The sequence below is a fragment of the Eriocheir sinensis genome, chromosome 27 (genome assembly GCF_024679095.1).
Source record: "Eriocheir sinensis breed Jianghai 21 chromosome 27, ASM2467909v1, whole genome shotgun sequence".
Classification (NCBI taxonomy): domain Eukaryota; kingdom Metazoa; phylum Arthropoda; class Malacostraca; order Decapoda; family Varunidae; genus Eriocheir; species Eriocheir sinensis.
In genome coordinates, this window is record NC_066535.1 from 9176241 (window position 1) to 9188694 (window position 12454).

General features: G+C 39.2%; 1 protein-coding gene across 4 annotated transcripts in view; it reads right to left on the reverse strand.

Moving 5' to 3' along the window:
- Window positions 1-2227: 2227 nt before the first annotated feature.
- Window positions 2228-12454, reverse strand: part of LOC127004093 (orphan steroid hormone receptor 2-like) — a 52253-nt gene continuing 42026 nt past the window's right edge. For 3 of the 4 annotated variants that reach the window (XM_050871442.1, XM_050871438.1, XM_050871439.1), the window contains exons 6-12: window positions 9624-9872; window positions 8737-8858; window positions 8251-8471; window positions 7788-7956; window positions 6702-6810; window positions 6300-6457; window positions 2228-6142 (exon numbers count right to left, since the gene is read on the reverse strand). In XM_050871442.1, the coding sequence (XP_050727399.1) occupies window positions 6050-6142; window positions 6300-6457; window positions 6702-6810; window positions 7788-7956; window positions 8251-8471; window positions 8737-8858; window positions 9624-9872 (1121 nt within the window). In that variant the 3' untranslated portion in view covers window positions 2228-6049. The remainder of the gene's footprint in view (window positions 6143-6299; window positions 6458-6701; window positions 6811-7787; window positions 7957-8250; window positions 8472-8736; window positions 8859-9623; window positions 9873-12454) is intronic. The other variant, XM_050871441.1, reaches the window with a different exon arrangement.

The window sequence follows — 12454 nt, forward strand, 5'->3', positions numbered from 1 at the left end:
CCTTGTAAACTAGGACAACGATGGCTTTTGTCCAGTCTGCTGGCACCAAGTTTCCTCACTTTCGGGGCTTTAGAGTCTTCCCTTTCAACAAGTTTCCTTGGTTGTCTTACCCAGCTCTGTCTTTGACTTCATCTATAAACTCCCCAAGCATCTGCACTCTTCCCTTCTGCCTTCTTTGTTATTCACCTCTTCTTCCTCTGTTCAAATTTCCTCCAAACAGTCACTCTATGCTCCTCCAAGATCCTCAACTTCTCAGCATTCCTCTGTTCTAGCCTCTTATTTTTCTACATTCTACAATCCAGGCTGTCCATTCCTCATCTCAGCCTCGTCCATCCACGACTGCTTATCTTCCCTCTTCTTTGTCTTCCCCCTTTGGTTTCTTAGGCCTCTGACACTGGAACAAGTAGCCTAAATTACTTCATCGTTTCTGCAACGACAACACTCATCTCAAAGTACATTCAGCTACAAGTGGAACAAGGAACCTTCCACTTATTTATTTCTTACTTCTGTAACAAAATTTACCATAACTGATCCTATTACATCCCCCCCCAGTTGCTGCCTTCCTCCATCCCTCCTCTTCTACCTCCATCTCTCCTCTTTTACCTCCTCTCCTGCTGCTCCCCTCCATCCCTCCTCTTCTACATCCTCCCCTGCTGCTCCCCTCCATCCCTCCTTTTCTACCTCCATCTCTCCTCTTCTACCTCCTCCCCTGCTGCTCCCCTCCATCCCTCCTCTTCTACTTCCTCCTCTGCTGCTCCCCTCCATCCCTCCTTTTCTACCTCCATCTCTCCTCTTTTACCTCCTCCCCTGCTGCTCCCCTCCATCCCTCCTCTTCTACATCCTCCCCTGCTGCTCCCCTCCATCCCTCCTTTCCTACCTCCTCCCCTGCTGCTCCCCTCCATCCCTCCTTTTCTACCTCCATCTCTCCTCTTTTACCTCCTCCCCTACTGCTCCCCTCCATCCCTCCTCTTCTACCTCCTCCCCTGCTGCTCCCCTCCATCCCTCCTTTTCTACCTCCATCCCTCCTCTTCTACCTCCTCCCCTGCTGCTCCCCTCCAACCCTCCTCTTCTACTTCTCATGCTGTTCTCCCTCATCCCTCTTTCTCATCTGCCTCCTCCTCCTATGCTGCTCCCCTCCATCCCTCCCTCCTACCTCTCAAGCTGTTCTCCTCCATCCCCCCTTCTCATCTTCCTCCTCCTCCTATGCTGCTCCCCTCCTTCCTTCCTCTTCTACCTCCTCTATGCTGCTCCCCTCCATACCTCTTTTACTTCAACCTCCCTTACTCTTTTCATTTGTCACTCCCTTCTCTTTCTTGCACTCTGACACTCCGTTCTTTATTCCTTCAACCTCAAACTCAGTCCCCTCTTAAGGCATAGTTGTACACACACAGAACCAAGTATCGCCCCACAACTTCAAAGCCTGCTACTGATCGTTCTTTGCATCATATTCTTAACCCGGTAGCTGCAGGGATCATGTTTCTTAAAGGCCCCTCTAAGCGAATTAATGAGAAAAAAATCATCACTCACGCAAACCATTTCATAATATATATCAACGCAATTGTGATATCATTATTTTCATCTATTTTTTTTTTTTATATCATGGCAGAAATTCTTTTGCTACGGTAAGCACATAAAAAAAGCACAAATTTGCTGCGTCGCAGCTTAAACGTAAAAAACAATTAAATTTGGGCGTCGCTATAACCAGTAAAAATTTAATTTCTGCGGTTCTACTACAAAAAAAAGCCACAATTTGTGTCGCTGCAAATGGTAAAACCACAAATTTGGCCCGTTGTGCTGTGGTAAAAAGCACAAAATTTTTTGTGTCGCTGCTACGGGTTAAACATTTCTAGTAGTTTTTTTGATCCTTCTTCTGTGCCATGACCTAAAAAACACTCATTAGAACCCGACTGATCTCTTGGCCTCTTTCCCCCTTTGTTCTTAGTGACTCCTCTCCTGATAAAATAGATGATGCATAAACTGATCGCTTACCGGGTTAAAGCATCCAAGCAATTGTTACCTGTCTCACTCCCTAATAAATTAACTCCACCTCCCCAAACTTCTTGCACTGCCCTTATATTTTGGCTGATATTCATCCCTTACAGCCTCCCCTCCAGTTCTCAAACTCCTCCTCCCCCATCTCCCCCCCCGTCTCATTCCTGACTTCACTCCACCTCCCTAAGCTTCTCCCACTGCCCTTACATTTCTGCTGATACCCCTTATAACCTCCTCTCCTCCCACTCTCTTTAAATTCTCAACTCCCTCTTTCCCTTAGTCTCTCCATACTTCCCTTCCCTCCTTTCTTCCCTGTCCCATCCACCACAAGTTTATTCTTTATCACCCCTTGCCTTCCAGTGTGACTCAGGATTCCCTCATCTCTCCTGGACTCTCCCATCTTCTCTTCCAACTAAGATGCCCCTCCTGCTGCTCTCCACTTTCCCATCTCTGGTTCTTTTACTCATGACTCTGGCTCTTTTGTTCCCACCAACATTTTTTTTATTTTTTTATTTTTTTTGTCTCCATGACTTTCTTCCATGAATCAGTGTCTCTTTCCTTTACCTTGCTGCTTCTCACTGTCCAACCCTAGTGCCAGATGACCTCTGATATACCTATGGCATATTGTATTTTCCATTTTTCACTATCTACAAAAAAGTTAAATCTGAAGCCAATGAAAATTAAACACTAGTTTCCTGCCACAGCTGATGCTACATTACTGAGAAAGAAACACAGTTTATCTTTTCTGTTTTATGTTAAGAAATACATAATTACATCATAGAGAAGTAATGAAATAGACAAAGGATTGATGATTGTTGTTCTTAAATGATATATACAAGGGTGGTTCCCATGAAAAATTTGAGAATAGCTTAAGATTTGAAAGTGACACAAAAATGTATATCACTACTCAAAATTTTATATAACCTTAATGCCTATTTCAATTATATAAAATATAGGTTGCATTTTATTATTAGATATTTTTTGTGTCCATTTCAAATTCACTTGTTGGGGCGGGAGGCCGAGGGCGCGCCTCGCCCACGAGACAAGGATTCACAACTTAGAAGCTCCGTGTGTATTAGTAGATGAGCAGCTGAAACTTTTATATTTTTCAAAATTTCATACAAAAATATGAGGAATCTTTCATATACAAAAATGTGATTTGTATTTTGTAAGGCATTTCCATTATGAAAGTCTAACTTTTGATAATTCACTCAATATAACGGAAGAACCTTGCATGATTTAAGTGCCAGGATGTTCTCTCACCATGTTGTTGGACAGGGAATAGCTAACTTGCGGCAGACTCAGCAATTCTTGCAAAGTTGGTCTTTGAATCTTCCCATCAGTGTCAATCATCCAGATTTTTGGATCACTGCTGTCACTTATTTTTTTAGAAAACTTAATCTAGTATTTGATATATAATGGATTCCTTTTTGATTGTATAACATCCAAACTGTGCATGTTCAGATGTTGATGCTGTTATTGCCTAAATATAAAAGTGTTGTGTTTACAAAATATAAAATAACAAAGACAAATCTTGATAAATAAGATTTCACAAAAAACTGCTGCTCCTGCGACTGATCACATTATTACCTCAACGTGCACAATATTCACCAGTATAATGTTTTGTGAAACATTAAAGTATTTCAATCTCATCTCTGTGATTCTGCATTAAAATGTGCTGTGAGGCAGCTCGTATTATATATATAAAAAAAGTTTAGTAAATGTACATTTGGTAGGCTAATTACAAACAGCCTAAAACATGTCAGGTAAAGCTCAAGAATTACAAAAGTAGTTGTGTTAACACTTCCATTCAAATGGATGATTTGCAATGTTTTTGTTAATAATCTGGTACATGTTCTCATCATGGAAATTAACAAAAAATATTTTTCAACACCAAATTTTGGAACAAAAATCAGTAAACAATAATGGAAACAAGTGTTCCATTTAACAAATATATACAACAATAGTAGGCCACCTCTGTTGATTCTGTCCTAAATATTGTGTACAACACACTGCCAAGGTCACCCACCACACTGCCCAGTATGACTCACTTCACATACTGAGGAAATTAAAGAAAGCATGATAACATTAATCTAAAGCAACATTATAATGCCAAACATATCTGATAAGGCCAGACTAGAGTAATTATCAGGGATAGTTGTGTTTGTTCAGGAGCAGAGACGTAACTGCTGTACATACCAGATAAGTGTTCATGCTAACACTGTTAAATTACTAACAAGTCAAAACTTTATTTGTTCACTCAATGCAGCTTTTTTAGTATTAAAAAATCATGTAACCATAATGTTTTCTGCCACATGACTCCCTTAGAAAGGTAAGTTTGTATCAAAAGTTAAAATTTAGGATTGTATAAAAATATCATTCATGCCATTTAAAAGAAACAAAAGATCTTTATATTAACGGAAATAAAGCTTCGACCACAACTGAATATAGGTTCTATGCATTACTGCCTTAGCCACAAGAACAGACTGTACCAATTTGTTATATAAAACTAAATTCACCACTGTCAAAATAATACTGACAAAATCTTACAATAATGAATAAAAAATCTTAGCCACTTTAAAAAGATATATGAAATTATATCCATTAGAAGCACCAACCTATATACAGAATATTACAATATAATAAATCCTTATTATAGTTTAATATATTACCAAAATAAAAAATAAAAAGCTTGCAGTTGCAGTAATGTAAAAAGATGAGGTTTTACTCCTTTGGGTGTTATCTAACTGCTGATGAATATTTCCCTGCAAATATGTTGGATGAATGTGTTTAGCTTGGTGTGTTAGGGGTGTGGGAAGTACAGTGTGACAGCTTAAAAAAATACCTTGAAAGAATGTACACTTAAGCCAGAATTTTCAAGGAGCAAATTTATCCATCAGCTATAACTTATGCCCAAATACCCACCTTGTCAACAAAATGAAAAGAAGTATATAAAGCAGTTGACTTTCAATGGGTTCATGCCCAGTTTTTAGTAATAAACTATTCTACAAACTTTGCTTGGGGGGAGAATCTTGCTTTCATTATCTGGACCCTATCTTCTAGTTTTGTGATATGACTGATGATAATAGTGACCAAACTTATTTCAATTGCTGACAAAAACATTCAGTCCTTAATATTGTGCCTCAGGTTTGTGTTACAATTATCACCTGTCAGGCCACACTGGATGGCCTGACCAGCATGTGTTGACTTAATATCACAACTTACATCCAGGGAGTTAGGGTAAGTTTTCTGCACCAGCGTCAATCTTTGTGTGCTGCTGGTCATGCCATAGTTCAAGGAAGCCCATAGTTGTTATGATCAGCACTACTGTGGTGAGATCAACAATGCTAACTCTTGTACCAAGTCTCAACAAAGCTTATCTCTACGCCCATACTAGTAAAAACAAGCTCCATTGACACACAGCCTTGTTTAACATAGGTATTCGTCTATCTGGTCTGTACTTTCTGTAAACAGTGAAACAATGGCAGAAACTGGCCTGTAATCACATTTCTGTATTGATAAAAACAGCCATTATTTATTACAGAGTTAAAGGCTGTATGTGTTGAAAAAGATTCTGTACATCAACTGCAAACATACTTAAAATAATGCTTATGAAAATACCCTGATCCACTGGAGATAAACATGAAAACTTGTCAAGCTGGAGGTGTGTACATTCAACCCACAAAAATAAGGTCTATCACTGGTAAAAGAACCAATGTGTAAGTCTTCATAGGTGTAAGTTGATGCCCTCACAGCTTCACACTTTCACAGAGAGGAGTCCATCAACAACAATGCCTTTACATAATTAGTCACGGGTTTTCTGCGGGGAGTGTGTAGTCTTCTTCAAACAACCACGACTCAGGCCATTACCAAGTTCATCACTCACCAAGGGTCCACTATGCTGCTTTGGGTAACGTCTTTTTATTGGTAGTATGCCTCAGAGTTCATTGCACACCATCACCTACCTGCATATGATTGAGCTCTAATTTTTTTCCCACATTGTAAGAAATATTTATTTTCTTTGGCCAACTATTCCATACTATTCATTTTCACTGGACTATTCAGACATTTCCATTTTCATTATGTAGGGTATTACCGAGTCTATCTGTACATTTCCTATTAGACCAGCAAAGAACAGCTCTTCCATAACCTGAAAGATAAAAGTATGTCTGTTAATTATGTATCAAAAGAAATGCAAAAAACACTAACATTACAAATTTAATGTTTCTTTTCCGGCCAGTTTGAGAAATATCATGCCACAAATAGCAGCTATTAATGAATGACAGCTCCACAGTGAAGGACCTCACCTGTGGCTGGAGAGCTTTGAGCGTGGGCAGCTTAAGGAGGAGGCGTGTGAATCTCTCGGGTGTGTCTTGGTACGTATCATCCACGTGAAGCCGTAACTCCTGAGCTGCTCTCTCCTGCAGCCTCTCTATTTGGCTTCGCTTTCCACTCAGTACATTTTCTGTTACATGTGAGCCATGAGTAACTTTCTATCACAAATATAATCATGATTAGCCCATTAAAGTTTTAAATATTCAGAGCAAGAAGAGATCCCTTAATGAAAACTGCTGTAGCTACTTCTTAAAAATGTTCACAGAGAGCACAGTACTGACATATAAATCATGCATGATATAGCTTCATAGATTGACTAACTAAACAGAAAAGATTTCATCTAATAAAATACACAATCTAAAAAATCTACTCACCATATTGGAAGAGCACTATAGTTTTTAAATATGCATATTCATGTTCATCTGGCTGAAGTTTAGTCATGGCAGTCACAAAATCTTGTAGACGACTTATGTGCTCAGAAACCTGTAAAATATACTTAAAATTAGACAACATATTTTGGCAATGCTTGTCATTTCTCCCATAAAGACAAAAACCCAGATAAATACAAAAGGCACTTTAAAAGACAACTGAAAAATGTAAATGGCAATGGTCAGGACACATGTAGGAGAAAGGACAACAGATGGACAGAGAAAGACAGACTGGGAACTGATATAAGACCCAAAGGAAGGCCATTTACCAGATGATTTGATGAAATTAAGAAATATATGGACTGTGTACACCGAGACTGGTAACTAGAGGCATAAGACAAAAGTGAATGGAGGCCAGGTAACTCTGTGGGTACAGCGTTCGCCTCAAGACTGAAAAGTTGTGAGTTTGATCCCGGCTCACAGCAGCTTCTTGGTGAGAGGAGGTGGCGCTCTTTTGTAACTGAAAGAGCTCTACGGTCTAGCTGCCTTGCAAGAGGAAATTATTCAATCACTTTGTCTTATTATTGCGTATATTGGAGAGAAAGTTCTAACATTTCTTTGAAGTAGAAACATTTTTCCACAACAAATGTTTTTGCCGTGCCTTGTCGATGAGTCGGCCTCAGTAAAGTGCAGGGCCATTTTGTTGGCTGACCGTGGAGTGTGTAACGGCATCTCGTCCTCAAAGAATCCCTGCTTCATCATTCCCACTTTTTTTTTTTTGTCTAGGAAGGACCTTTGCTCAATTCTTTCTCTATTTCTATGTCAGTGAATTTGATTTTGTATGAAGTTTTTATCCTCAGTACCAAACTAATGAATTTCAGTGAAATAACACCTCATTTTAGCACAAAATTGATTTAGTATAAATTTTCTTGGTTGCTATCCCATGTTAAATTGACATCATACTGTACATATTACATAAATAGTAATGTGACATTCCCCTGAATTTGGAACAAAGATAAAATTATCAATTCAGATACTTGCAACATACAATCTATGTCAAGTTGATAGCATAGTTAGAATAATTATTCATACCTGCTTGAACCGAGAGGGTGTGAGCTTCTCAGTTGCAGCAGCTTGGGTGAGGTGTGACACGATGGCCGTGAGGATGGTGTTGAGGGACATGATTCTGCTACACTGAGCCATTCCCAGCGTGAACAGCTCTGACCAGCACCCTCGGACCAGTGCCACTTGTGACTCTTGGCTGAGGAAGCAGGAATGTTATGAGAACTTTATTGCAGTAATATTGTGATTTATATAATACATAGAACAATCTTACTTTTCAAAAGCTAAATGTAAACAAATATTTTACTTATTTGTGTTACAGTAATGGACAAAATCAAATTACATACCTCGTTAGAACTTAAAAAATATACACAGCAGATGTCATTGACTTTGAAACAATTATCCAGTGACTGGAGAATATAACAAATGTTTTGCTTAAATCTCTCAGTGTTTTCCACGACCAGAATAAAAGGAACACTATAAACAATCTTACCTGAGACACTGAAAGGAGGGGATGTTTCGAGCCCAGTGAATTGAAAGGAACAGCAATCTTGATGCTGACTCGCAGATGTAATGTACATTGAGGTAGGCAGGCATTGGGGACGGGGCTGTTAAATTAAATGGTACTAAGCTGTCTGCCAGCAGTGGGCCATCCAGCTCATAGGTGCTGTTGCTTTCAGTGTCCTCACAGTCACCATTTTCTGACCCATTTAACTGAAAAAAGCCACAGAGCTATCAATAAAAGCAACTGACCTTTCACATCCTTCCATATCCCTGACATCATGTAAGACAAAACTTCCATTTTAGTTGTTGTTGCTTTTCCTTGCAAAACATAACTCCTGCTTAAAACAAGACTAATGTATTCAACATGTTTTCTTCTATTATACAAACTGAATTGTAACATTTGAACACCTTATTTCCCCCAATAACTGATCCTATGTATGTGAAAAAAATTTAGACAAAACCAAACACAACTTACTTTTGCTATATTTTCTATTGCCCGTTTTACTTGTTTTTCATTCATATGTCTGTCACCATCTCCGTTTGCTGCAGGAGAATCGTCTTCTTGCCTTGCATCACCATTACTTGCTTCATGCCAATCTGAAAGGCAAGATCTCTAATTATGACAAATACACATGGATACTTATTAGAGTAAGCCACGGAAAAAAAAAAAAAAAAAAAAAAAAAAAAAAAAAAAAAATACAATTTACTGAATCTCATTCAGGTTATGAGAACACTCTAAAGGCTTTTATTTTTTATTTTTTATGTAACATTCTTATTTTGACCTAAGGGGCTGGATGGGCTATGAGTCTCTCCTACTCTTGATGCTCATACTCTCTTCCCTGGTGTTCATCCTTCTCATATCTTCCTCCACACACAGTCTGCAGGTCTTTTTAGACTAGTGCTCTGGGATAAAGTTTTTGAGGCAGTGCAGAGACTAACAGCTCAACTTCTTGTAGCATAAGAGCTTTGCCCCTTGTAGTTGTTTCTTCTGATGTATAATGAAGTATAAAGATGTCTATTGTTTTATCTCATCTCCAGAATAAGTGTAACAAGAAATCCTTTTACCATGTTAACTGTGTTTTAGATTTTAATTATCAATAATTTGCTACCATTCATATTCTGCAGGTTTAATCTTTTCGTAAACTTCCTTGATTATATATTGGTGAAATCTGTTTATACATTTGATTATGTCATGCAGTCGGCTGTGGTGTAGCATGACAGATTTTACTGGAAATTGATTAATAAAGAAAGACAGTTTCCTTCCACACAATCTACATGTTGCAGGTAAGAATTTAGCTGAAATAAGTTTTTACAGAAAATAGTGATTTAAGACTATTTCAACTGAGTCTGCTGTCTCTTTACCTTTACCTGTCTCTTTGGATTCCATGTTGAAAGCTCCTTCAAAGGCTTTAGCCATTTGGAGATGCAGTTCAGCTAGACTGGTGGGGGGCTGGGAGGGGATGTCCTTGCCCACCACGGGGGTCTTGCTGGAGGCCAATGTTGGAGACTCAAAACCAGATATTGGATTGGTAGTTATTGGTGGACTCTCTTCCTTGTCTTGTCGGTCCCCAGCACCCAAAAAACTATTTGGTTTTCGTTCTGATTGGACTGCTGTTAGTGTGGTTGAGGAAAAGCAAGTTAGTTTGGGGCCAAAAGGACCAAATCTTAGTGTTGTACTGTTCATTCAGTGAACTTAGAAAAGTAATCTTTAAAAGTATATCACAGCAAAATTATTTACTTTAGATTCTAATGTACATGGTAACATTACTATCAATACAAAATAAGACAAAGGCAGCTTTTAATAAGATATGCTCTTTGCTGTTTTCTACTTAGGTGATGGTGCATGACCTGGGAGCAATAATGTGCTCTTACTTTGCAATGTAAACAAAATTCTGAATCTTACTCAATGAATCTACACAATGAATATTCAATCACATCATAACAACAGACTAATATAGACATGAAAAAAATGAATAATGAATTTATCTTTTGTTATTAAAGTCATTATGTTAATTTGAAGACTGCTCTTTGCAGTTAAAATAAAATAATTAATTAAGATGAAAACTGGAAATGTGAAGGTAACCCAAAGACTCTAGCTCAAGACTTGGACCATACATGGCAATCCTCTATACTGTGCATAGTAATGAAATTTTGGTGCATCCAGAACCCATTAAGCAATGTAAATATTTGTCAACTTAAGTGATCATCTCAACTGGAGGGAGAGGTTGCAAGGCCCCAAGTGACTACTATGAATCTTCCTTCTGCATTCTCCACTTGGTGATCTGAAATAGCTTGTGCCATCATGAAGAAACTGAAAGGTGTTGAGAGTACAAGAAAACAACCATGTGTCTCTCAGGTAGAGTTGAAAATCTAGAATGTTTCAAGAAAGCATGAAGACAAATGAGTATGTACCTAACATATTCATAGATTCTCTTGCCACTATGAAACCCATTTTTCTCTTACGAACTTAAGTTGTTTCCAGATGTGAAAGAAAGATCATTGCAACAGGTGACAAACACAGTCCCATCAATTTACCTTTAATAAAACAAAATAATGCATGTCTAATGGACAAGATACTGCTATTAAAATTTTTCTATGTGAAGCCAAACATCAAAAGTGCAACGTGATGGGGAGTGTTGGTCTGTGTTGGTCCTGCACCATACATAGGACATGTCTCACAATCAATCAAGAAGGGGTCAAACTACTGGATCATGTGCCTGCCCCTTCAAGATCATCAGAGGCATCTCATGCTGTACAACACTGCCCTACTGTAGGCCTCCAGCTAGAGTAGCTGCCCTGGGCTTTCTAGTTATAATGAATCAAAATTTTGGCACATGCCATGCCAAGTGTAATGCTAGGCATCTTTTTTTTTTAGCTAACAAGCAAGGCAGCACATCAAGGGGGAAGCTACAGTCAGCAGTGTCAAACTGAAGAGTGAGGTACTCAGTCTCCCCAGAGGTACCATAGCAGACACCTGAGGCAACACAGCCACCATCTAGACTAACTGACGAGTAGCCTCAGATGACAGATGACACTGATAACTCTTGGAGAATCTAAGAAACTTCAACCTCTTTTTCACCGCCTGGATAGCGACACGCAGCTTTGCACGAGGCAGAGGCAAGGGTACGGATGCTTGAGTCCGACATGCCAATCCACTTGACCTTAGTCTGGTTCAAGTTGCACAGTGGTCACCCAAATGTCTTAACAGTAGGTTACTCATGCTAAATAGTCATGCTAACAAAGCACCAAAGTCAGCTGACTTGACCACCCATGACTGCTCTGTATAACAAGAGTGCATCAGTTGATAAAAATATAAAACGCATTCTGACCCTTGTCCAAATCCAATTGAAATTTTTGAATAGCAAAGTAGTTACAAACCAAATTGCACGGAATATATTTGAACCTATTAATTATGTGAAGAAAACCACAGCACCAGAATAGTGTTGATCGTCAGCAAAGTCCTATGGAAAAAAATATTCCATCCAGTAGCGCATGGAGAAAACTTACTGAAAATCTAAACAGCTTCAAAATCTTCAATGATTCCTGTGCATACCCTTCTTGAAAAGTGCATAACTGACAGGTGCAGTGTTCCTCAAGGCTTAGGTAGATATCCTACTGAACACATACCTGAGATTCCCTCCATTTAATCGTTGTTAATTATGTACCCCATGAGTGTTATTCTCTGATGAAGAAGCCCCAGAGAAGCAACCTTGTGGCAGCATAGTGACTGACAAACTGTACAAATGATAATGAGGTGGTATATGGCAATAAAAGATCTATACGACTACAGCTGTATGAAACTGCCTCCAGCTGTGCTAGGGCTTAGTGATGCTGCCTCAAAAGTGGCAAGTACAAGATACACATTTCCTGGTGGTGTATCTTATAAGAGTGGTAAATCTTATATGAGGGGTTTCACTGGTCTGGAAGTTGCCATGGGATCATGGTTCCAGGTTAGCTGTACATGGTATGGTTCCAGGGTAGCTGTACATAGCATGGTTCCAGGGTAGCTGTACGTAGTAGCATCTCCACGTCATGCAAAGGCGTGTGCTCTCACAGGGATGTGGTGGCCAGCACAGGGGGGAGGGGGAGGGGAGGGAGGGGAGCTGGTGTTAGGTCACTACTACTCACTAAGAGGTTCTATGGACATTTTCAACACTCATCTCTATGGGCAGCTGGGGACTTTATCACAATGC